At 36.2% G+C, this 27,721-nt stretch overlaps 1 protein-coding gene across 1 annotated transcript in view; it reads right to left on the bottom strand.

The window, feature by feature from the left end:
* LOC140791281 (probable transport protein YPL264C) overlaps positions 1 to 27,721 on the bottom strand; it is a 40,468-nt gene that overhangs the window by 9,413 nt on the left and 3,334 nt on the right. Inside the window, exons 4-7 of the mRNA XM_073141768.1 lie at positions 17,839 to 18,013; positions 16,639 to 16,754; positions 12,826 to 12,885; positions 3,716 to 3,869 (exon numbers count right to left, since the gene is read on the bottom strand). Of these exons, the coding sequence (XP_072997869.1) occupies positions 3,716 to 3,869; positions 12,826 to 12,885; positions 16,639 to 16,754; positions 17,839 to 18,013 (505 nt within the window). The remainder of the gene's footprint in view (positions 1 to 3,715; positions 3,870 to 12,825; positions 12,886 to 16,638; positions 16,755 to 17,838; positions 18,014 to 27,721) is intronic.

The following is a 27,721-nucleotide window of genomic DNA, read 5'->3' as shown; positions in this document are numbered from 1 at the left end:
TCTATCTCAAGTGGTATAATTGGCAAATTTTTCCACCTGTTAGTTTGTCAAATTAGTTTTGTGCAGTCTTAAGTAATAAATATAAAATTGTTGCTAAAACATTCTACAAACTTCTAATTTTTTCTTACAGAACAGTGCCTCCTAATGTGCAACTGCATGCACCTGTAAGTCCACAAAGAGAAAGGAACTGTTCTTTGACAAAATATTTCAAGTATGGGGAAAGCATAAACAGTTGAGGCAGACATTTTGTTCTAATAATAATATGTTGTTTACATTAGTTGCAAAATTCTACGGAAGCTTTATAGCATGTGCCAAAACTACATTCTCAATATGATTCTATTTGTGTAGCATCTCCTCCTCCTTAAATACACCATTTATCCTACATTTTCCAACAATTAATAGAAAGATCTACCCAAAGAAACCAAATTTGTCCTTATTATTTTGATAATTCTAGATATACTATGTAAGAACCAGAAAAAATATATATATATATTTAGGGGTTGAGAGAGGAGGGTGCACGTGCTCTGCACGTGCAGCCCCTCCCCTCTCTCTCTCCGGCACGCGACGAGGCGCAGAAAGGATTCTATCTAATCTGAATCGAACTAGATTTGATCCTCTTTTAATCTATAAATTAAACCCTAAAAATTTGTCTCTTTGCTTAATCACCTCAACCTTTTCTCTCTTTTCTTCCTCCCCTCTTTCGCCTTCTTCTTCCTCACCGACTGAGTCACACCGTGGAATTGGCTTGCCGGAGCGCCGCTAGAGCCAGCGGAGACCACCACGTGACTCCTTGGTAAGCCTTCTCCCACTCCTCAAATTTAATTAAAATTTAATAGGGTATAGCGAAAATACCTAAATTTGGGTTTTTCGGCTTCATCGGCAAATCAGGCCAGCCGGCGGCTTCGAGTCGCAACAGCATCATCACCGGAAGCTTTGTGCTCTAAGCCCGGTGTCGATGATATCTTTTAGGGAGCCCTTGTGGCTCCAATCGACGTCGGCCTCGACGTCGGCCGTCGGTGGTGGGTTCTCCTCCATCTCGTGAGGACGACGAAGTAGAGAGAGAGAGAGAGGGAGCCGGTCATAACCCGCCGCCAGTAGAGTCACCGGCGGCCACTCTCTCTCGATTCTTCCCTTCCTCGCGTCGGACGCGAGAAGGGAGAAAAAGGGTTAGGCTCGAGTTTAACCCGAGCCAACCCCTTTTTCTTTTGAATTCGGGTTCGGGTTTCAGATCCACAGACCTGACCCGAACCAATTAAATTGGATGGGTTGCGGGCTAAACCGCAGCCTAATCCATTTTCTCGGCTGGGCCTTGGCCCAGCCCGATTAGTTCCATTTTTGGAATGGGCCGGGCCAGAAGTAGCCCAGCCCAATCCAATGGGTAATTAAACCCATTTTAGTTCTTTTTAGTTTTTTTTTAATTTTAGAAATATTGATATTATTCAAATTGAAAATTTTATTATTAAAGGTGGTGATTTTTAGTACGTGAGCTAGAGATTTGAGATTTCGGTTGTCTTGCCTAAACTCAGGTGAGTGGATTCACTCACATATTTATTTTATTATATTTCATATCTTTGTCGGACCATGTAAAATTTTCTGTGTGAAAAATTATTATTATTTTCATCCGTACATGCAAAAATTTAATTGTTACATTTTCTGTGTGTATTTAATCATTATACTTAGTGCATCACTATACTTTGTGCAAATATTAAAATTAGTGAAAAGAGAAACGAGATTAGTATAGTTAGTGCATCACTATACTTAGAGAACAGTCCCGGTATAAATCGCTTGCGATTTTTCGTGGTGACTCAAGTCTATCTTGAAATCTAGGGGAAAGTCTTAAATCAGATCATTACGGTGACTTTCTTAGGTAACTCTGGCTGGGTTAGGGAACAGTCCTAGGATGAATGAGAAATTCCTAGGTGATTTTAACTTCTCTCAACGGTTAGTGGAAAAGACAGAATGCGTTGACCACATAGTGATACCATCTGATGATCATAACCGGATCAGCTATGAAGAAAAATCCCGAGCGTCATCTCGAGGTGACTTCTAGTTGATGTGGATCCACAGGGTTTAGACCCATTAAGACATATGATAGTATAAATATTGAAGAGATGTTAATATGTGGAAACCGTGAAAGATTACAAGTTGTGACTCTCTCTATTATTATCATTGTTATTATTTTAAGAGCATGCCTATTGCATATTGTTATGGATATTGTTGTTTTTAATTTAATTTTATTCAGCATTATTATGATTTAAGATTTATTTAGTTTTCGAGTGGATTCCACTCACTGGGATATAGTTGTTGGCTCATGGATTCTATTTTTCTTTTGTATTTATTTATCTTTCTCAGGTAATAGTCAGCGACACGACTGAGCGAGATGTACCCGGATTCCACCTCCACTTAGGATTCACCTATTTACTTTTTCGCTCTTTTGAATTTTATGCTTTAGATCAGAAGATTTATTTATTTCGTTAGAGACTCAAAAACAATAATATTGTTTTATGTTTATTGCAATTAGTTTTAAATTTTAATAAAGTAGATATTCATTTTATTTATTTAATTGCCATCGTGCTCGTAGAAAGTATTATTAAGGCTTCGTGTATCTCAAGCATATTGAGATGTATGGCCGGTCATGATTCCTATTTCGGGTCGTGACATACTCCATCTAAATCACCTTTATCTTTCTTCATATTTAAATATCGATCTCGAGGATATCTAATGAAACACCTCCCAATTTTTTTTATACCTAATATGTATTAAATTGCACTACATGATATCATGGATGGTCGTGCTGGCACGTGGCATGAGGGGTGTCGGATGCCTAATAGTTCCGTCGCTCGCCATTGACCTTATCGTCAAGCTACCCGTTGCCAATTGCCGTCGCCCGAGCTTGCATCGGGTGTCCTAGCCCAAGGGAGGAGTAAGAGAGAGAGAGATAGAGAGAGAGAGAGAGATAAGGTTAAGTTGTGGATCCGAATAACCTCATCTCTCTCTCTCTCTCTCTCTCTCAATCTCTCTTCCTCCGCCCTCAGGCTAGGGCACCCGACGCGAGCTCGAGCGATAGTGATGACGACGGTGAAGGCGAGCAGCGATTGGTGATTGCAACGACGAAGGCGAAAGTGAGTATCCCTTATTTTTTTCTCTCATTCTCTTACGGCACGGCCGACAAGTACCGCGGCACGATCCGTGCCTGTGGCACAGCCATCGTTGCATAAAATAAACAACCAGAATCTCTGGAATCTATTGGATAAAATGAAGGAACCTTTTAAGATAGGTTGAAACAAAGACGTACTAGTAAAGAAGATTCAGGAATTATGAAAAGTAAGTAAATACCTTTAATAGTAAAGAGATACCAAGATCAAGTACTATCATATGAGAAAAGAAAAGAATCACAATGATTGCACAATAACTGCTACTACTGGAATCAAATCAAATGCAGGCAGACGTAAGTATGTCATTAACAAAGAACAATAACAGCAAGAGCTCAGAAATGTAACTAAGGCTAAATGCTCAGATGAATAGCAACTTGGGAACTTGAATATTAGATTAGGAAAAAGGGGAAAAAAAAGAAAAAAAAAGTATGACTTGCAATCGCATTACCCCAGTAAATTGGTAAAAAGGTGAAAACAAAGAAGTCTTAATAATTGGATAAAATTTGTTGTATCACTGCATGCTATAAGAGTTCTGAAGTTTGCCAAGTTCAAGGTCATACACTGGTTGATTAGATGCTTTGGCCCCCAATCGTATCAAGCAGCAGCTTATTCCACCAAGTAATGATGAGAATACACCAGCTAATATTGGATATATAAGACTACTAGTACTAGGTATTAGAGTTTTACTTGCTTGATCAGGTTCATTCAGACTCCCTGCATGAATTCTAAATCAAATTCTACATGGAGGAAGAATAAAAAAGACTCAAAAGAGCATCAATAACTACATGATATCAAATTGACATAAACAACGTTAAACAAAGAAGAAAAGGAATTGACTATGAAGTAAAGAAAACTAGGTATATTACATTACTAACATGGAAATTCAAAGTAACTTTCCATGATATTTGGCCCATCGATACAGATTTATGAGTTAGTCTCTCATATTCAATGGCAACAACCATATACACAAAGCCATTAATCTTGACATTTGTCCAGTGTCAACAGTCATTGTCCAAAGGAACATGACAAGGCAAACTTTAACAAATGATATGGAATTACTATGCATTCTGGATGTCAATTCAATAAAGGTTTACATCTCGCAGCACAACCCCATTGAGAGTAATGAGACAGACCGACAACATGGCACATGTTGTGTAGCACTCAGATTGAGGAGGGAGAAGGAGAAGAATGGGAGTAGTGGAAGAAGAATGGAAGGCAGAAAAGAAAAGGGAAGAAAGGAGGGAGAGAGGGGAAGGGAGGAAAAGATGCAACAGTATGGGGACTCGACTCGCATATCTATGGTAGGGAGGAAGAGGAAAGGGTTCTTAGTTTGGGTTTAAGCCCAACTCAAACCGGAACCCATCCCTTAAGTTGATTTAAGCTAAAGGGTTTTGATAAATACATGGAAGTGCCCTTGGAATATTGCTTTTACTAGCTTATAACTCAAAAGCGTCTTTTAGTTCTTTCAGTAGGCTTTTCTAAGTTGAGCTTCACGTTATAAAATAATCAAATATTGATTAATCTTCACTTTTTATTGCAAGAATGAAGTTTAAAGAAGTTGTGTCAACCTGTGTGCACCAGAAATTGTAAAAAATCCAAGTTTTCAGGCAACAAATACACTAAAAATTAGGTTTTGGATGCGCCAAAACAGTGCTGCCCAACCTACACAAGATCCAAGGGGCGTGCAACCAGGTGGGCATCCAATCAGAAGCATCCATGTCGTCGGCTACACCACTCTCCAGTGCCCGCTGCTGCAACAGATCCGCGCTGATGCATGGACATGCTCCACCACGCAGTGCGCTCTTGTGCTGTGACATCACTCGGGCGCATTGATTTCCTACGCCCAGGGCTCTAGCCGATCCCATCTAGTGATTCAGTTTTTCTTCTATAAATAGAGGAAAAAAAGGGAAAATGGAGAAGAAAGAGAAGAAAGAGAAGAGAAAGAAGGAGAGAGCAAAAGAGAAAGGAAAAAAAACCTAAAAGAAAAAAGAAAGAAGAAAAGCTACCCTGAGTAGCTAAGCATCTGGTTCAGCAGGGCATGCCTTTCCTCTACGTGATTTTTTACTATTTATTTTTTAATCTTGCAATCTTCAAATGCTTATATAATTTTAATGGTTGATTTATTCTATCATATATAGATAATTGTGTACATAATATGCTTTATAGATTTAGTCATGTTTTTTCTATTGAATGATTGATTTACATGATTATGTCCGGATCAGTTGGCGCCTATTAGTATTTGATCCTCCACTGTAGTATTGCCTCCCGGTACATCGTCGACATTGGACTATACTAACTAAATGCTAACTGCATGCTTAGTAAGTGATAAAAAAAACCATTAGAATTGCTTTAGATTCCCCATATTATAAATCTAAATCATCCGATTTGGAGCTTTGGGATATAATTCCCCCAAATTGAGTTATTAATAGATTAAAAATGAGAAGATCAATCCAAGTAGCAGGAGAGATCCCGATGTCTAGTCTCTCTTCCCAAATTATATTTTCGTACTTGTTTACTATTTTATTAACTCTTATACAACAACAATCTACTCATTATTTATTTAATGTGTGTGTAGTGGATTCTTGCCACCATCTTTCTATAGACTCGACAATCCCAACCTGTTATACAATCGACCAGTATACTCGCGAGTACTTTTTCGGCACACCCAAATTTTGGCGCCATTGCCGAGGAGACGGTTCAGCAACGAGCGCTAAAAGGGACAAGCTTACGAAATTGCCATAGCAAAAACGGTAGCTTCGTTCCCTTTATTGTTTTTGTGTTTCCTTTTTTTAAGCGCCGTTATCAAAAAGAAAGAAAAAAGAGATATTTATGGGTTTATGCAAAGGCAAAGGGACAAGTTAGGTAGATTCACTAGAAGGTCTAAAACAAAACCTCAAGAGTATAATCACCTTACCATACTTTTACTCCATTTTGCATAATGAATCCACCAAATATTGAACATTGATCTCATAGTTAGCATGGGCCAACTGATGACATAAAAGCTTAGGTTCTTTCCATACTCCTTGAAGGATCGAGCTAAGAGTTGGCTCTACTCTCTCCATTCACATTCTATAGGCATTTTGGGGAAGATGACTACAGTATTTTTTAACAAATACTTAATCATAAGACCATCGTTCTTAAAATGTCAAATCTCCACCTTCGCTCGGAAAGAAAGTGAAACCTTATATCAAATTTGAGAGAGGTTTAAAGAGTTGCTCAACTTATGCCACCACAGGTATGAAAATTGGTGATCTGTAAGCTATTTTTATGAGGATCTTATGTCTCAAGAGCACCAATTCATCGAAATAATCTGTAATAGCGAGGTCCTACAAAAAAATTCTGAGAAACCATAGAATACTTGAATGAGATTGTTGAAAAAGCTCACATTTAAATGGGACCTAAGTGCTACTGAAAAGAGTAGCAGACTTACCTCGACTCCTTCAAATGGAGGAGCATATCACCTTCAAGAAGATAGCCTTTGGGCTAAGGTTGGGAGTCTGGCAAAGGAATTAGAGGCCCTCAAAATGAAAAGTGCAATGGCCACTTGTGCTATTTCTCACATGAAGGTGCACTCTCACTTATTTTGTTTGTCGGGAGGTAGACCACCTAACTAAGAATTGTCTAATTCTTTTTGGGGTTAAATATATTTTACGCCCCTGTATTTATACCCAAATCACTTTACTCTCTGTACTTCAAAAAGTCTCAAACCAATTTTTATACTTATGACTAAAATGAGACTGTTAATTTTTCTGTTAAATTTAATCAAGTATCATGGCTATTTTGGTAATTTACTGTACTATATCAAAATCTGCATGTCTTCTCTAACAAACACAATAGGGGCATTTTGGTCATTTTGACGTCATTCAGTTAAGTTTAATGAAAAAACTAACGGCTTCACTTTAGTCATAAGTATAAGGACTGATTTGAAATTTTTTGAAGTACAGAGAGGCAAAGTGATTTTGGACATAAGTACAGAGGGATAAAATGTATTTAACCCTTTTTTAAGATAGGAGCACATATGAAGAATATTGTAATGTATTTGAGGTTTACAAGAAACCTTACTCCTCTTACTTAGATACTTACAATCCTAGTTGGAAGAACCACCCAACTTCATTAGAAAAATGAGTAAATCAGAGCAACAAGCTCAGCAGCAACATACACCTCCACTACCGCAACAATATCAACCTTATTTTGCAATCTACCAACCACAACCTTTTTTAAGAAATTCCTTGGAAGGAACCTTGCTATCATTATCGAGACATAAAACAAGACAAACCAATAGCTGGAATCAGTGATCAAACAGGTTGTTGAGAGACAAAAGGATTTGGAGAGTCACTTGTCTATTTTGACAAGCTCTTTGAATATTCACAAGCGAGATAAATTTTCATCTGAAGCTCAATCCAATCCTAATGTTAACATATGACCCACACTTCCGACCCAAACCAAAGAACCTTAAGGAAGTGAATGAGGCAATTACCCATAGCAGTAAAATGGTGCAAGTCCCTGAGGTGTCTCACACACCTAAGAATGTTGTACAATGTCCTAGTGATAAGGGTACACATGTGCTGTTAGAACTCGATGTTACAAAGGCCCTCATTAGGATACCTTTCTTGGAAGCTTTGAAATCCAAATCAAGGGTATTGAATCCTAACAAAGAAAAAACCTTAGACAGTTTAAAATTAATCCTCCACTTTTGCATGTGATGAAGCAAGTTCCAAGAAGACTGTCTTTTTGACTTTCAAGTTAAAATTAATCTTCCACTTTTACATATGAAGATTTTTGTAAAGACGTGCACCGTGAAGTGGAAGCATAATGCTAAGAAGACTTTCTTTTTGACGGAGTAAGTGCTTTAATTGATCATAGAATTCCACCTAAGTAGAAGGATCTTGGATGTCCCACCATAGCTTGTACTGTAGAGGTCCAAGAGTTTGAGCAAGCCTTACTCGATTTAGGAGTAAGTGTGAATCTTATGTCATATTTGATTTACTTGCAATTGGGTTTAGGAAAGATTAAACCAAGGTTTGTCGGATCAGTCGATCTCGATCTAGATCGGAATCGAGCGGTTTTGATTAAAACGGGCCAAATCCATTATGGATTTGACTTGGATCCCCAAGCTAGAAATCTCTTTTTCTCTTTACTCTTTTTTTCTCACCCTCTCTTTCTTTCTTTCTTTCACTCCTTTCTCTTTTTCTTCTTACCAATTATTGACCCGGATTAGCCAGTTTTGATTAAACCAAGCCAGATCCACTATGGATCTGACCCATATCCGACTCGAGGACATGAATTATTGATATCCCTAAGAGTGATATAATGTAATCACTCCTTGGAGCATCAGACCTGAGACATCATTATTTAAAAACTTATAGTGATTATAATGATAGCGACCACAGGGATTTACGAGCTAGCTCAGTATTCATCGAAATTTTGACTTTTGAGTAAGTTAGTACTTTTTTTTAGTTTTTAAATCTATATGTAAATAATTCTTATTTTATTATTTTTGTGTCATGTTTTCTAACTTTTTTAAAATTTTCCTACAATTTTAAATAATATTTAAAATTTTATGTAATTAAAAAATGTCTGATTCGATCCGGCCAATTTAACTGATACGTATCATTTTTTCGAAAGGCCGATTTCCATCCCGATTTTTTGAACCTTGGATCAAATCCACATCGGTGATACTTCAACTGGCTAATCGATTTGTTAAAAACCCACCGGGTGTACTCAAAGACATTTTAATTCAGATTGAGAAATGTTAATATCCTGTAGACTTTCTACCTCAAAAATTTCTATCATTCTGGGTAGACCATTGCTTGCAACTACCAATGCTACTATCAATTATAGGAATGGAATATTGAAGTTGTCTTTTGATAATATGAACCTTGATGTCAACATTTTTCACATTGGCCAACAACCATTTGACAACAACGATTGTCAGCAAACCTTTTTGTTTGACACCCTTATAAAAGAGGAAGTTGCCGCATCATATAATACTGACCCCTTTGATTGTTTCTTTGTTAATTCTGAGTTCAAGGTCATTTTTTATGCAACTACAATAGTTAACAATCCCAAGGACGGTAGAAATAGAAGATCCCAAGGATGGACATATCTTCAAAGTTAACGGTTAGAGGCTTAAACTGATTATCGGGACACTAATACCTGAAGAAGATTCTGTCTTTCTTGCAGACCCTCTTTACGAGCCTTTACCGATGGTTCATTTTTTTATGTATATTTGTTTTATTTTCCTTTTCTTTTTCCTTGGTTTCACTTGGCTTGGTTTGTTTTTGTTGTTGTCTTTCAAGTTTGTGTGTTTTGAGCTATTGCATCTACTCTTACATCTCGGGTGTTTTTCTTCAATTTTGGTTATTTGTGCCTTATTCTTTATATTTCATTACATAAAGGACATTGCAATATTTAAGGGAAGGAGAACATATTGTTTATGATGAGTATTAAATTTTGTTAGGACTCTATTTTGTTTCTACTTGCGTTATCATTTGAGTATTATGAACTTGATTATATTTATATGAAATGCACATGTGTATCATTATGCAAAAATTTACTTTTCCTATTGATAGCATAGTTAATTATTGAAGTATGGATGACATTGCGATTCACATATGTTTAACGGTCATCCTAACTTGGAGGGAACCTAACCTAGAATTTTATTTGAATGAACACCCTTTGTTATATGTATACACTATGGACTTGATTACCTTTTGTTATACATTGGAAAAATTAAGTAATGTCTTACCAACTAACTTGAGGAGTTGTCCTTAGTTTTTACAATTTGAATTGCTAGAGCCTAGAAATAAGTTGGTCGGGGAGTGTGATAAGTGCATATAAGTTCCCTCCGAATATCGCTTTAACTAGCTTAATTTTGAAGTCATAAGCATCTTTTAGTTCTTTAAGTAGGGTTATCTAACTTGAGCTTCACTTTGTTATGTATTCAAATCTTGATTAATCTTCATTTTTTATTGTAAGAATGAAGCTTAGAGAAGTGCCAACTTGTCTGTGCCATAAATTGCAAGTATCCAAGTTTTTAGACAGCAAATGCACCAAAAATCAGGTTTTGTGTGCACCATAACCATCCTACCAGATCCTCGCTGCTAAACGGGATCCAATGTGCCCGCATCTAGACCACTCTCCAGTACACGCTGCTGCACCAGATCCATGTTGACGCATAGACATGCGCTGCCCAGGCGGCATGCTCCTGTGCCGAGACATCACCCAGGCACATCGATTTCCGGCACCCTGGGCTGCAATGGATCTCGTCCAACAATTTATTGAGTCAGTTTTTCCTCTACAAATAGTGGAAAAAAGGGAAAAGGGGGAGAAAAAATAGAAAAAAGAGGAGGAAGAAGGAGAGAGAGAGAGAGAAGGAAAAACCAAAAGGAAAGAAGAGAAGAAAAGCAACCATGGGTAGCTAACTATATGCTAATTACATGTTTAGTAAGTGATAAAGAAGCCATTGCAATTGCTTTAGATTCACTGTATTATAAATCCAAATCATCTGATATTGGGGCTTTGGGATATGAATTCCCTAAATTGAGTACATAAGTTCAAGTAGTGTGAGAGATCCTCGACGCGTAGTCTCTCTTCTCAAATTATCTTTTTACACTTGTTTACTGTATTATTAACTCTTATACAATAATGATCTATTATGTATTTATTTACTTTGTGTGTAATGTATTCTTTGCCATCATCTCCATGTGGACTCAGAGTCACTCGACAACCCCAAACTGTTCTACAATCGACCATTATACCTGCGGGTACTTTTGTGTGTAATGTATTCTTTGCCAGCATCTCTCTCTCCACCTAAGCTTTGTCAACAGTTTCACAACAATACCAAAATCTTCTGGTTTCATTTTTAATCAACTTAAAGTTAGGATCCATATAAAAATCATATCATTTTTATCCAAAACTAAAGCTTAATGGTTCCGCTTGAAACTGTTGGCAATTCCATGACAATATTAAAATGTTCTGGTTTCATCTGTAGTCAGTTTGAAGCTAGGATCCATATAACAATCATATTGCTTTTACCCAAAACTAGAGTTTAATGGTTTAACTTGAAACTACTTCCACTTTTCCGAGCATATATCATATCTTAAAAGGAAAATACATTTTACCTTTATAGTTAGGCCAAAATCTAGAGTGTCTCCTAAACTTTCATTTGTATCACTTGATCCCTTTGTAATTCTAAATTATTTTCAATTGCCCAATAGGTGTCACCTTTAATATAAAAAAAATGCCATTTTTGTTTCACAACGATCAGTTATAAAATTAAACATTTTGTGAAAATCCTTAAGTCTTATGCTTCTTTCATCTGAAATCCTTTTAAATTTTGCATTGTGGGCATCGCAAATCTTCCAAAAAGTGATACTATCTTAAATTGCACTTTCAATTTTCAAATACTACTTCAGCTCTAAAATAATTAAAATTTAAAACATAATTTCTATAAGTAAAATCTAGAAAACAAAAGTAGCATCTTGTATCTATGTGTAAAATGTTACAATCTGTCTGGTTCTTTTCTTCTCGATGTTTTCTTTCTTTTATATTCATCATGTTACCATACTATCAAGAGGTCTTTTCCAATAATTTGAGGTTTGTTAGAATACAAACTAAAGTGAGAGAGCTCCAACAGAAAGGAAATTTTGATTTTCTGCCAATCAAACATCAACCCTCTAGTAATTGATGCCATGATCCTTCCCAAGAAAAATCAGGAGGAAGAGGGACTTACTATGAAACCTATCCAAATATTTGACTAATAGATTTCCCTTCATTCTGGTTGTTATTTGGTAGCAATTTTGTAAAATTTATTCCAGGCGTTGAAACAGTATAGACAAAGAACAAACCTAACAAATTTTGAAATATAAAATTACTTTCATCTCTAATGAAAATTATTATCAAGAATGAAATGAAACATAAACTAGCGGTTTTCTCAAATTGTCAAAATGTAAAATGACAAATAAAATGTACTTCCATATTCTTCTAAATTGTCAAAATATGAAGAAGTCGTGATCTTTTAGGCAAAACTATAGAACCCAAATCTGAAATTGTCATCTACAAGAATTATCAAAAACTGAAACCCATGAGCTTAAGAAAAAAAAAGGCAAAAAAAGAACTGCTTTTAGGCCTTGTTTTGTATGCCAAAAGTTAGGCCACAAGATAGACAAAAGAATTTAGAAACATGTTGCATTCATAACTACTGGACAAAAAAGCAATAAATGCAGCCAAGAAAAAGACCATCCAGTCGTAAACAAGCAGAGAGAGAGCAAAAAAAAGAACAAAAGTTTGGAATGGAATATGTCATACTTTCAAATAAGACATAATATATATATAGCATACATATATATAATCTGTACCCTCACTTGTAAGCCCACTGTACTGCATCCTATTCTTTTAGGTTTTTCTGTATCAACAATTCTCTATTGTGTCGTACCAATATCCATTCTGGTACTGACATAGTACTCTAAGTCCCATTGGTATTACAGTTCTTTTAGGAAAGGAAAAAAGAACAAACACTGTTAACCAATCAAGCACTTAGGTAAGATAGAGAGAATGATGAAAGAATAAGACCCAATAACAATTAACCGATGGTCATTTTTGGAATAAAAAAGCTACAAAAAATTTATTATCCTAAGAATAAATATCTTCATCAAGAATACAATTGTACCTCTTATGAAATGTGTCGTCTCTAATATGATCAAAAGACCAAGGAAGCTGCAAGCAGAACCTGATGAATGAATAAAAAGATGAATATTGTTATTTAATGCAGAAAAAGTAATATACAAGCAAAAAGAAAGAAATTATGTTGGTAGATATAAAAGAGTGCCAAGTGCTAACACATGCAATAACCAATGTGCATTATCAGAGAAATGATAGACCATTGCAATAAAATAGCCACACCGAACTTGGAAACTTAGCAAGGGAACAAGCCACTGAAGAAACTACTTCTCGAACTTGGAAGTTGGAAATTTTTGTCTACAATAAATTATTTAAACAACTTTGGCAGAGCACCAATGAAACCTTTTAAACAATGTTTTCTGATCTTTGTTAATCAATGTAATATAGTTTGGGGTATTATTTGTTGTTTGGATAGAAGTTCAAAGCATGGATTTTTTGAACAGGTTAAGTATATCATCCTTCAATAGGGATCAAAGTAGGTAGAGTGATGTCACTAGGATGATCAACAATCTTAAAGGGAAGTGGAGACACGAACAACAGAAACCCTTGAACAAAAAAATTACATGTTGATTAAGTTCGATAAAACTTGGATGCATATAACATGAACAACCCATGCATATCTATAGATATCTTAGGGCACCCTCATAAATTAGAATGCCTATTTTAAAAGCTGAAAAGCCAAGAGACATATTTTATCATTATAACTTATAAATTCAAAGGTGCAAAGCCAAATGACCACTGCCTGTCCAAATGCCCATAATTTTGCACCATAATTGCAATTCAGGTGATCCTGAGCTCATTGGAAAGAACTGGAAATGATCTATAACTTTTATTTCTGGCAGTTTTTCCATAATCTATCAATTAAAGCTCCAAAATTCAGTTCCAAAATTGATAATTGATATGGACTTGATTATGCTCCCCCAGTTGAAGATCAACTCATCCATGAGTTGTCCCACCCATCTTCACGGTAATGAATTAGATCCGGAACATTGAAGGTAGCAGAAACACCATATTCATCAGAAAGCTCAATTTTATAAGAAATGTTCTCCAATTTGTTTAAGAACACAAAATAGATTGTCTGCTCGGTTATGTAATTTGCTACAACGTCCATGAAGGAACTGATTTTCATGAAGGTGAATCTAATGCAGGAGCATATAAAGGCGAATGACATATTCCAGATTAAAAGTCGATAGTTAATATTGGGTCATTGGGTGTCTTTATTGATTCAAGTCTAGTTAGGTTCAAGTTTATTTAGGTTAATTTACTATTTTCGCTGCTTATTTGGCATATTTATATCTACTTTCATAACTTTTATATTTGCATAACTTTTAGGCTCAGTGATGCCTTTTTGAGTCAATAGGTACTACTTGGTTAGGTTTTATTGGTACCTATATAGATAAGATCTACTTTAACTTAACCCAACCAGGAATTTGAGTATGTTAAGGCTTTCTTATCCACCCTTATTGAAAAATGGATGGAGGTATTTTGTAACGATGCATGTTTGTTTCAAAGAAAAAAGAAAAGAGATGCTCTCTTTCTTCTTCCTTCACGAAGCATTAATCAGTGTGATGTCAACCCTTCGGTGTGATTTTGACAAGCCACAGTGAGTTTGGTAATTGCCTTTTTGTCTAGCCTGTTGTCTCTTCCTTTTTCTTCATTTCTCCTGTATTCCTTAGATATTCTCTTCTTTCTCTACACATCATTTTCTTTGCTATGTTTTCTTATTTCTCTACACATAATATATGGAAACCGTGCAAGGTTACAAGTTGTGACTCTCTCTATTATTATCATTGTTATTATTTTAAGAATATACCTATTGCATATTGTTATGGATATTGTTGTTTTTAGTTTAATTTTATTCAGCATTATTATGATTTAAGATTTATTTAGTTTTCGAGTGGATTTCACTCACTGGGATATAGTTGTTAGCTCATGGATTCTATTTTTTTTTATATTTATTTATCTTTCTCAGGTAATAGTCAGCGACGCAACTGAGCGAGATGTACCCGGACTCCACCTCCACTTAGGATTCACCTATTTACTTTTCCGCTCGTTTGGATTTTATGCTTTAGATTAGAAGATTTATTTATTTCGTGAGAGACTCAAAAACAATAATATTGTTTTATGTTTATTGTAATTAGTTTTAAATTTTAATAAAGTAGATATTCATTTTATTTATTTAATTGTCATTGTACTCGTAGAAAGTATTATTAAGGTTTCGTGTATCTCAAGCATATTAAGATGCATGGCCGGTCACGATTCCTATTTCAGGTCGTGACATTTATTCCCTGCGCAACAACTTGACCCAAAAATATTGCAACGCTATATTTCAATAATTTAGTCAAACTATATGACTGGCCTAAAACTATCATGTCAAATCGAGATATTCAATTTATGAGTTACTTCTGGAAGACTATGGCATATGTTGAGCACAAAATTGAAGCTCTCAACAGCCAAACGTTCTCAGACTGATGGTCAAACAGAAGTTATCAATCACAGTCTTCGAAATCCTTTACAATGTTTACTAGAAGACAATAATAGGAACTAGGATTTCATCCTTCTATAGCTTAGTTTGCATACAAAAATTCCTAATAGGTCTATAGGCATGAGTCCTTTTGAGGTTATTCATGGATTTAGAGCCCGTAAATCTTTAGATTTTCTTCTTATGTCACCACATGTTAGGGTCTCCCACACTGATGCACACCATGTCCATTCATTGCATCAAGAGATTGGTAAGCAAAATTGAAACTAATAATTGTTAGTATACATGGCAGCCCCACCATAGGCTGCATCGCAGGAATCGGCGGAGATCGAACGTCATCAAGCCGCACATCTTTAATTTCTTGCTTAAATTTCATCCACGTGCTCCGAAAATTAAAAGTGACAAGTCCTAAGCTTTGTAACTACTAAGTAACTGCCAAGGACAATATCCGCTTCTCACAGTGCCAATAGATACAAGTCCTATTCCTTTTTATTACAGCATTAGTTCCACTTTTAATATTCATGCAACAAAGGAGTAATTGTCCAAAAGCACCTCCTTGAAATAAAAGAAAGGGAAAAGTGGAAAAAAAATAAAATAGTATCCCAGTGTGTGAGGCTCCCACTGATACAAGGTCATGAAAGGAAATATGATGCAACTTTACCATGATTACTAATTAAGTAAATAGATTGTTTTGAAGATTTGGACCCATAATCACTCAGACTCAAGGGGCAAACATTACCATGATACCAACTATGCAGTTTTGCCACCATACGGGGAATAGATTAACTAAAAGTGAAATTTGCAGGAGTGTCAGTTCACTTGTTGGGAGGATCTCACTATTATTTAATGATTTAATCAAGCAGTAAAGGAGAAATGACCAGAACATACTAATGGTAGCTTGTAATTTTATTTTGAAATAGACCCAGATACATACTTAGGCCTCAGTTATATAATATAAAGTAGTGCAAATATAGAAAAGATTAGCTAATAGAAGACTTTCCAAAATAAACAGTAGAATTCCCCCGGTCAGTAGAATTAATAACAACAAGAAAATTCTCATCAGTTTAGCAAGAAACTTTAGTTAAAGTGAAGATAAAATAATGAAAGATGTAGTCATTTTCTTTTTCTAGAACTTAATAGCAGGCCTCACATGCTTTACTGAACTTCATTCAAAAAATAGTCTTCCATTACATTTTGCACCAGAAAATGAAACAGATACTTCTTTTGTAGTTATACTTATACATGCTATCAAATAGAAAAACATTCAAAATAAACCATTAAATTCAGTAGAAGAACCACTATCATTCTGTTAAAACATACCTACAGTATCCACTAGAGAAAACTTCTCCTGTAAAATGATCTTAGCTCCAAATGATGCAAAAATTGGCATCGCACAATTCAACAGAACAGCATAGGACAGATGTAGATTTTGTACACTGAAAACAAAAAGAAAAATAGTTGCAGCTTTGTCATACATCAATTAGATAGTGGACAGGCCAGATGATACAAGGCCTACAAAACAAAAAGATACAAAGAAAGACGAAATAGTGACCATGCCATCAAAATAGTGACCAGTATTGCATATAAGGAAAGAAGAAATATCAGTAAACCCTTATTGAAGCAGAAGGTGAAAATTTTCAAACAAAATATTGCAGAAAGCACGAGTTAAGTAATGGTACTGCAATGCCGGAAGAAATTGCAGGTAGATATGAGACTATGACTCACTTTTCAAAATGCAGTAAGACCTAATACTTACAAGAAGTGACCCATATGTAACAATTGGACTTATTTTAAGTATCACAAGTTTCCTTCTTTCCAATATAAGAGGAAGACTGTCTTTCATAAGTAGATAGGAGTACCACTTACATAGATCACTTGATGGAGGCTGCAACATGAGGTTGAGGGGAGCAACATGAGATATCTAGTAATAACAAACAAAACTGCAAATTTGAAGAGGATGGGGAGTTGCTGATGGAGAGCTGGAAGTCACTTGCTTTGAACCTCATGTGCAGCCCAATTTATTTGATATAACGATAAAGGATATTAAAAAAACAATGAAGACGAAAATAAAAAATAGAAAAAAGTGTCACAGCATTAGTCATCACAAAGAAACAGTCATGAAAGAGTTTAGCATTAGGAAGCTCCCTCACTTGGAGTTATTAATGTTGCTAGAAATTTTATTCTAGTGAATTAAAAGACGAACAGAAACGCAGGCAAAAGACCATTCTTTATTATTTATAGGATTCGGCAGGCTGCCTATTCATAAGCACCTGTGGTAGCTCATACAGAGAATTGATGGAATAAAGGAAAAGCATCTTCTAGGAAGACAGAGCGCCCACATTGATTTATCAGTAATCCAGTACTCTACTTCAATCGAAGAGCAATTATCAAAGAGTTTGTTCACTTGATACATTCTATATTTATTGTTCACTATAACAGTATTGCAAGAGTTCACTTTCATGAGGTATAATAAAAATAATACTAACAATAATAATAATAATGACATACAAGGTCACTGACCTATAGATGAAACTCAGTAGTGATAAAAACCCAGTAATGGATCTCATTATCATTGTCTTCCTTATGCTTGTTGGTACTAGGAATGGTTGCCCCATCCATCTCAACCACAAAATTGACATGATCACAAGAATGAAACATCTTGTAAATACTGTTTCAAATATGGGTATTGATTGAACTGCACATGGTAGGATACAAAAAAAATGAGATAATTAATACAGTACTTTGATCATTTAATAAAATATCATATATATGCATTCTTTCAAGTAAATGACTAGGAGTTAAACTAATGTTCACATCAAATTTTTTAACTAATGGAACAGATTAGTATTCAACCAAAGTAAACCACCGAAGGAAATTAAAAGCTATTATCGGCAGATAAAAGAACATATATAGATAATACTTCTCAATACTAAGTGCACGTACTATTGATACTAACCAGCAAATATCAAATCAAACAGATGTGTGAGGTGAGGGAATATTTTCAAATTTTAATCAGAAAACATAGGAATATCCCAAATTAACATAAAGAAAAAGATCTTGATAAAGAGCCATAGCACTAGATATTATCTTTGAGACTGATAGTTTGACCTTGGCTGAAGCGCCAATATCACAGAAATTCATTAGATGCAGGACTCTCTAAATACTGTACATGACAAAAGAGAAATAAAAGAGACTCTGGAAACCAAGAAGCCTGAAGAGAAATCTTAATAACGTAGAATCAAAGATAGATGTTGCCCAAATATTTTTCATCAAGCCCAAATATAGGATCCAACAGTAGTATAAATTATATGAAAGCAGCTTCATTCACTAAGGGAGAGCAACAGTCTTGTTTTCTTTTGCAGCAAGTGTGCACAATCCAATGTAATAAATTATCTAATTAAATTGGTAAAATAGCATTGCATCTAAATTTATACCTTTGCAATATTGTTTCTACAAAATATAACTATTTTTCTCTCCTTTATGCAAGAAGAAGTGCAATAAAAAGAGCTCTAAAGCATCTAAGGTGTTTGTAACACCCGAAAACTTATAAAAAAAATTAAAAAAAATAAAAAAAATGACTGACGCATGCGCCGACCCTGCCACCCTTCCCCCCGTCCTCTCTTCTCCTTTCTTCGTCTTCCTCTTTCCTTGCCGTGCACGCCACCTTCCCCACCTCCATTAATCTTATCTCCCCCTCCCCCCACCGCACCATTTCTCCACCTCGCTACCTTTCTCCCTCTCCTCTCTCTCGGATTGTCGACGCCGGAGCCGACGAAGCCGAACGCGCGGATCGCGGTAAGCCTCAACCTCGTCGTTAAATTTCGGCAGCTAGCTCCCCTCCCTCTCACCATCGTCCTCGGTGGCCGACGATCCCGCGTCCAGCCGCCGGTCCGAGGGCTCCGGTGGAAGGAGAGAAACCCTCCCTAGACGGGCTTCGGGCCCTTGGTGAAGGGAGGAAGGACCCCCCATGGCCGCCGGCCATGGAGCATGCCCCGCCATCGTTGGGCCCTCCTCCCCTCTTTCTTTCCCTTCCCTTTTTCTTGCCCGTCGGCCTCGTGCTGTGCCGCCGGCCTCGGGGCTGCGCCACCGGCACCGCGGCCGCGTGGGCTTTCCCTCTCCCCGTCTGTCTCCCTCCTTTGAAGGAAATAGGGGGAGGGATAGGTGTTGGTGGGCTGCAGGCCGCAGCTCACCAACCTAGATTCGGGGTGGGCTGCAGGCCGCAGCCCACTTGGACTTGGGTGGGCTACAGGCTGCAGCCCACCAACCCAACCCCTTAGTGGGCTGCGGTCTGGGCTGCGATCAGACCGCAGCCCACTAACTCAAATGTTGGGTGGGCTGCAAACTGCAGCCCACTAATCCAATCTTGGTGGGCTGTGGTTGGGCCCCCAGCCCACCTTAGCCCACCAAGGCCCCTCTTGCCTATTGGGTTAGGCTTGAGCCTAACCCAATACCCCCAGCCTAGCCTATTTGGGGCCATTTGGACCTTATAATCCTGTGTATTTACTTCCACTTGATTAATCAATCTAACCTAATGACAATTAGGCAAGGGCTTCGGATTCTCCCGCTGTGGGCGGTGATGATTTAGAGAGAGTGAGATATGGGCTTACGATCGGAGTCCTTAGTCTGATGGCCACAGATTACCGGTCACATGCAGTGTTGCCATACATGTGTAGGTGGCATTACCGCTAGATGTGTATATATGTCCCCTCGATGTATGAGATGATGGATGGTTATATGATGGATGATTTTCTTGAGAATATTTACCTTGTGTGGTGAATAGCTTGGTGAGCTATGATGAATATGATTAATGCCTTGGTATGCATGAGATGACTAAACTACTCCTTTATTGCTATGCATAACATGTAAACACTATGATTGAAATTTGTATGAATAAAAAATTGTATTAATCTTTATATCTGTGTGGACTTATCCTGATACGTTTAGGAACTAGCATGTTCTAGGATAGTGACTGGTAATTTTTATCGATTGCATTGATTTAGTAACTCATTGTAAGTTATTTCAACAAGCATATTGTTATTGCTAGCAAATATAGGCATACATTGGATATGCACATGTGATTTCATTATTTTAGATTGTATGGATCTTACTCGTTGGGCTGTGAGCTCACCACCTCTTGGTGGCATTATTTCAGAGCTAGGGGACACAGGTGCGGGTAGCAAGGAGTAGCCGTCTTTCTATTTCAGTATATCTATTAGTTGTAATGAGCCCCTGCGAGGGCATTATGATTGACGATGTATTTTGGACTTTAGCATTATATTTTGGATGTGTATCTAGAAGGCTTGTTGTGGCCTTTGGAACTTGTATCCGGACTCTTATGGTTGAGTTTATTTATGGTCTGAATTTGTGTTGTTGTATGCCTTGTGAAATCCTATTACTAACAGGTCATGTGATGCCCACGCGGTTTACACGTGTATTTGGAGGTTTGAGTGTTTCAGTGTCAGTTTTGCATCCAAAGACCATAATAACAATGCAACTAAGCCAAAGCAATGTCAATCATTGAGATTGGAGGCAATTAACAAACTCCTCAAGTTAGGTAATAATTAATAAATGTAAAACTTAGATCCAGTGTGAATTTTTAAGTGTTTCATGTTTTAACAAATGTGCTATGGGCCATTAATTGAAGTCAATTCCCCGAGGGTACTTCTAGCGATTTTCCTAATTAAGTGACAAATCTAGTATTAACAAAGGACGGGATAGCAATGTAATGTGAAGGATAGTTCATAAGGAGCAACATGCGATAATTGTGAAAAGTCAGGTCATATAGACATGAAGAAGCATATGACATCAAAAACAGTAGGGAAAGGGGAAACACTTTAACACAACAGGACAGTCTAATAGATGGCCTTCAAAAGGTAGAGGTTTTGCACAAGGTTGACCTATTCTGAATCTATGATGAAGAAATTATAAAGAGGGGGTCCTATGCTATTATCCATAGTTTTTAAGAAAAAAAAGATGCATAGGCATTATTCGTGGGCAAATCCCGCAGCATTTGCATTATGCAGACCTTATGTATAGGTAGACAACATATGGCCAGATACGTGTTCGACAAATGCATATGCATTACATATGCATGTGTTTGAAAAGCATATGATAATTAAAGTTGTATCATTGATGTATTTATCTTGATATAGTTTTTTGGTGATTAATACTTTGTTCGTGATTTTCCTTTAATCATATCCAGTGGATATATTTATTTGTTTGTCTACTTGTGTAATCATATGATTCAAGGATTGTTGTGTATGTGGCATGCCATTGGCTAGCAAGACACAGCACGTGCCACGGCACTTGCCGACCGTGTCATCGCCACCACATACAAGAGGAGAGAAAAGAGGAGAAAGGGAGAGGAAGCTTCCACCATCGATGATCATCTTGCCATCAGCGTCATCATCACCACCCTCCTCTCTATTTCTCTCTCACATGTGCCCTAACCCAAGGTTGAAGATCAAGGGTCATCCGCTACTTTAAGTTAGATAAACAAAGTGAATATTTTAGTCTCAACTCATTAAGAGCTTCTAAACCCCACCTCTCCCATCATATGCGAGAGAGAAAGAGAAATGAGGGCAGCGACAACTACAAGGAAAGGGGAGGGAAGAGGATGATGGCTTCGTAGGCGATGCTTTCTGTTGCTACTCTCCTCCAGTTATTTCACAGCGATCGATGCTAAGAGTTAAGAGAAGGGGTATTGTCCAACACCCCTCGTGCCATGTGCCCATACTGCACCAGCACAACAAGGGTTGATCTAGACAACAAGCTGATCTGATTATAATTATGGATGGTCGTGCCGGTCGGCACGTCCCCTGCCAGTAATGACACAACACTTGGTACAGGGTGTGCCAGTGGCACATCCTCATGCCGAGCCATGCTGACCAGCACGCTTGACGTGCCGGTTCAGCACGACCGTGTGCTGTCCGACATGGCCGCATGTCTATTATTATACCATGTGGAACTTTTTTTAAAAAAAAATTCTATTTTCATCAATCATTATTAGATCAATGATCAATTGACCATTTAGAAGGCTTAGATAAAATTAATGATAATAAGACTAGAGATGATGGTAGTGATAATGACGAGACTAAGTCTGATAACGATAATGGAGATGAGACATATATCAATGTTACACAACCTTTATACCAATCACATTTATTATTTTTAGAAAGGATTTGAATCTGTAGGTAGCAAGATATTAAGAGAGGTGTCCCCACAGAATGATGAGTTCATCATCATTACCATCATATCAATCACACCCATCAAAGTCACAACACCTTTATTATACTCTATATCCACAACCTGTATATGCTTATGGTGTGCCTCTGCCAGTGCTGATTATTTTTGTGCATGTTCAATATTCATATCATATCATAAAATAATTATAAATTTTCTATTTGTATAAAAATTATGTGAAACGTTACAATAAACAATACTATCAGTAGATAAGTTTTAAAAAATATCGATATTATTTAATGCAACATTCTCGTGTTATTTTTGTGCCGACAAATAAAGTCTTTGATCCTCCTCGTCATTCTACATTCAACTAAATATTAGTTTTAATTACTGAACTGTTATCAATTGATATTATGTATTCAATTTTATTATGGAGTATTCAATTATATTATGGAGTGCTCAATTGTTAATATTAGTTTTAATGAATATATTCAATCATATTATGTGTTGAATAATATTTATATTTAACTATTGCTTTATTTTTAGTAAAATAGATAATTTACAAAAATAATCTAAAGATAAAACACTATAATGTAGATTTTAATACATATATTTAAAACAAAAACTAAAGATTGTCACACCGAAGATCTAAAAATATCTCTAAATATCCAAAGTGTATTAAAAATATTATAAATATGTGCTAGTGGCACGTAAAAGTGTGCCATTAGCACACAAAGATGTGCCACCGGCATGCAAAGGCGTGCCGTGCCGGGCGCTTGCATATTGCATATGCACTTCGTAGTGGCTTAACCGCTTGCATATCATATATGTGCTATGCAGTGACTTGACTGTCTACATATTGCAAACACTTTTCATAATATCATTATAATCCTTAAAGATAATAAGAGTATGGAGATCTATGAACAAAAGAAAGAAATAATTATGCCTAGATAAACTATTGCCTATTTTTACATAAACCCCCTTATTAATTCATGATACATTGTCCCCCTTAATTATATAAAATCTTTGAAATATCTCTTCTCTTAGTTGTTTTTTTTATTTTTCCATTAGAAGTTATACATAACTATGACATGATCAATTTTAGACACTCTGGGAACCATTTTACTCTTATTTTAGAGAAACGGAAAAGAGAGAAAATTTGAAAATAAGATAGACATTTGACGTTTTTTATTAACACCATCAGAAAGGAGATATAGTTAAGGGATTCAAACTGTTACAAAAGACACATGCTGCGGCACTTGCTGGCCGTGCCACAAGAGAGGGAGAGAAAAAAGGAGGAAGACTAGCAGTGCAACACTCTTTGACCTCGTTGTTCGCTGCTAGAGATGAAGGTGATCCGGATCCGCAACTTAACTCTTTATTCACCCTCCCAAGGTCTTCTTCCTCCTCGGGCTGGGAATGGAGCTAGGGTTAGGGTATCCTCGCGTGGGATGCTACGACGCCTTCATCGATGAAGCTCTCAGGCAAGATGAGCGATGACGGCGATGAGATCAGCGACAAAGCAAGCTCGACAATGAGCAAATCGCCACTAGGAGGGGTGGCACCCCTCATGCCACATGCCGATATGCCGCCGACACGGCCAGTGTTGAAATGTGTAATAGTTCATAAGGTCTAGGTAGCCTAAAAGAAAATATGAGGATAGAACCAATTATATTCCTCACGTGCCAAATGGGGAAAAAACATACCGCATATTGCTTACACATGCTTCTTGAGTACCACTTCTTATGGATAAGAATTAGAAGGATTCACTCTCGGCAAATGATCTCACTGGGCCTCCATAATATGTTCTTGAGAAAATTAAAGTTGTACACTTGTACAACAAAAATATGATATACATCATTAGAAGTGTAGAACATGGTTAAGAAATATTAATACCTATTTTGACTATTAAAATTATTATTTTACCCTTTAAACCTGAATTTCAAATGTTAACATGTTTTTCCTAGAACATGGTTAAGAAATATTAACACTTACTTTGACAATTAAAATTGTTATTTTGCCCTTCAAACTTGATTTTACATGTTAACCCTTTTTTTTCTAAAACATGGTTAAGAACCCGTTATGACTGTTGAAATTACTATTTTGCCCTTTAAACTTGATTTTCACATATTAATCTATTTTTCCTAAAACATAATTTAAAAAATATTAATTCCCATTGTCATCATTAAAATTACTATTTTGCCCTTTAAACCTAATTATCATTTGTTATACCCATTTTTTCTAAAATATGGTTATCAAATATTAATACATGTTTTGTCTACTAAAGTTACCATTATGCCCTTTAAACTTTGGTTTTCACATGTTATACCAATTTTTCCTAAATCATGCTTACCAAATATTAGCACCTGTTTTGACTATTAAAAATTACTATTTTGCTTTTCACATATTATACATGTTTACCCTACAATATGGTTAAGAAATATTAACACTCGTTTTGTCAGCTAAAATTACTATTTTGCGCTTTAAATCTTGTTTTCACTTGTTATACCTTTTCTTTTCTAAAACATGGTTACCACATATTAACATCATGTTTTTCCTAAAACATGAAAATATTTGAGTAAAAATGAGATATGTGGATTGTAGGAAAGAGAAAATTGAGCGGGAACGTTTAGTTTGTCAAATGAGATAGGTGTGTAGTAGAATAAATAAAAGATAATTCTGAAATAACTTTAGTTAAATCAAGGGTAAATGGTAATGGGATTTATGTATGGTATGAGATTTAATCTTGATGAATAGTATTTGTAATCTAAAATAAATTATTTTAATTGTAACATCCCGTACCAAAAAACATCATACATGGCATGTGCGCTATACTATCATCTTTCCCCACTCTCCATGTTTTTCTATTTTTGCAGGTGATAAACATCCGAAATCCTCGATGAGATTTCGGATTTATCATATTTAAATCCCTAGATTTATTTTCCTATCTCTATTTAAAGGGGGCTCTCTTTGTTTCTCATCTCTTCTTCTCCAACTCATCCCTTTCCCAACCAAGATTTCAACAATGATTACTTGCTAAAGGAGCATCGTTACACCTTTTTGAGACCATCATCGAACTTATTGGTATGTGATCTATCATATCTACAAGATAATTTCATTTTGTTAAGTATTTTGTGTTTATCTTCTCTTTTGCATCTTACCTTCACTAACGAAATTTGTTGGCTTATCACCCCCGTTCAACCTCATATCTACTTGAATATTTTCGCCTTATTGTCATCGTCGTATTGGTACTCCTTACCGGTTCCCTTGACCCCTTTGTAAAATTTTACCATGGGAGCCCATTATTGATCTTATGAGCTTTTTTTTCAGCTTTTGGCAAATTGATCCTATGCCACCTTAGATAGAGTATTCTTTTTTCTTTTATCTAGGTGTAAGATTCGTCGTCGCGAAGTAACCGGCGACAGTAATGCCTGTGGAATTTCATTTCCATTCTCCCATGTTTTTACCCTTCCTTATTATGTTTTGCTCCTTCTCTACTCAGGCAAGCAGAGATTTCTTCCTCCTATGTTTGAGGGTGGGGTCCTTTTACCCACATCTCTTTAATTGCCTAAGTATTGGGTTGCAGGCCTAGTGCCCATGTATGCTCTTTTTGAATTTTTCTATTGTCCTAGCTACTTTCATAACAAAAATTATTTAGTTCTTACAATTTTATTAATTAAGTAAATTACCATTAGATTTTATGTTTTTTGTGTATTGTTGTACCACCACTACTGTAATCATAACATTAGGTGTATGAGCTGCCTTTAAGTTTACATAATTGTTATATTTGTTATTAATGTCAAACATGCATTAAATAATTATTTAGCTTATCATCATTAACATCATTAGTTAGCTGATTAGTTTGTACCTCATTTTAATCAACTATGTTATTTTAAGTAAACATAAAATATTAGTTTGGCAATTCAAATCATAATAATATTAAATTTGCTATACTAAGTATTAGATTGTTACATTCATCACTTTCCTTCTTACAAAGTCATGAGTTAATAATATTCCATTCGGAATTGCAGACTATAATTTGGGACCGAAGATCTTATGCAAGTAACCAACATAGGAATCCTATTGGCAATCTATCATTGTTATTTAAATTAATTGTATAAATTAGGATTAGAATTACTCATCAACAATTATATTTGTCATATTGGTAGATCCATTACCATACGAAGAGGATCTCGTGGTGCAACTGGAGTTGGTTAACTAGGAAATTAATTCAAAAAGTGAAACCTCCATAGTGTAGGAGTAATGTAATACTGAAGTGATGTTTTACTTTATAATCTTATTGCATTCATATCATGCATGTGCACATATTTATTTACCAGCCAGCATAATTACGTTATTTTATTGCTTCATAATTATGCATAAATTAATTGGGCGCATTCATGGGTATGATAACTTTGGTGCGTATATTATATGATTTATGATGATGACTACTACACCACTTGCACGTATCACCATGTAATTATATCTCATCTAGGCAGTGCCCGTTAACCCACTTAGCCTAGGGTCAGGGAGTAGAGTGTATATATATTACTTATATTTATATCGATCAATGCCTAAGGTTGTGAGATCAGAAAGAGACTATCAGGCACCACGTGCGCCAGTTTGAGCAGGCGTAACACTACCAAGTACGGAGACTAGACACTAGGTGATTTGAAATTATGATTGGGAGGTAGGAGTAATAGACCTAGCGATACTTGATGACCGCAGAGTCAAGGTGTCCATAACTGTCCTTTTGATTCCACTGTGTGCGATGATCCCACTATATATGATAATTCCGTTGTGTGCGATGATTTACTCAAACGGTGATAATGGAATTAGGATATGAGCTTACGACTATAGTCCTTAGTATAATCGCCACAAACAACCGGTCATATGCAACGTCGTCAAACATGTACGGGCGGCACGCTAGATGTCTATCCCTCCTCAATATTTATTATATGTTAGATAGCTCTTTGAGTATGTAATGTTATTTCATGGTTATGGCTCTATGTGAACTTGATATAAAGAATTTGGTAGTTTAAATGATTCATATTATGTGTTCTTTTATTAATATATGTCAGATATAAATATGAGCATGTTGCATTGACGTATTATTATGATCATGTTGGCATACATACATATTATGTGACATCTTTCTTTGCACTATTTTTAAACTATAGAGGTGTACATTTGCTGGGCTTTATGTTGACCATTTTTTAGT

Source organism: Typha latifolia, chromosome 6, assembly GCF_019914945.1.
Source record: "Typha latifolia isolate L0001 chromosome 6, TyphaL0001v2, whole genome shotgun sequence".
Taxonomy (NCBI): Eukaryota; Viridiplantae; Streptophyta; class Magnoliopsida; order Poales; family Typhaceae; genus Typha; species Typha latifolia.
Note: the sequence above shows the minus strand (reverse complement) of the source record. Positions and strands in the feature narration are given on the sequence as shown.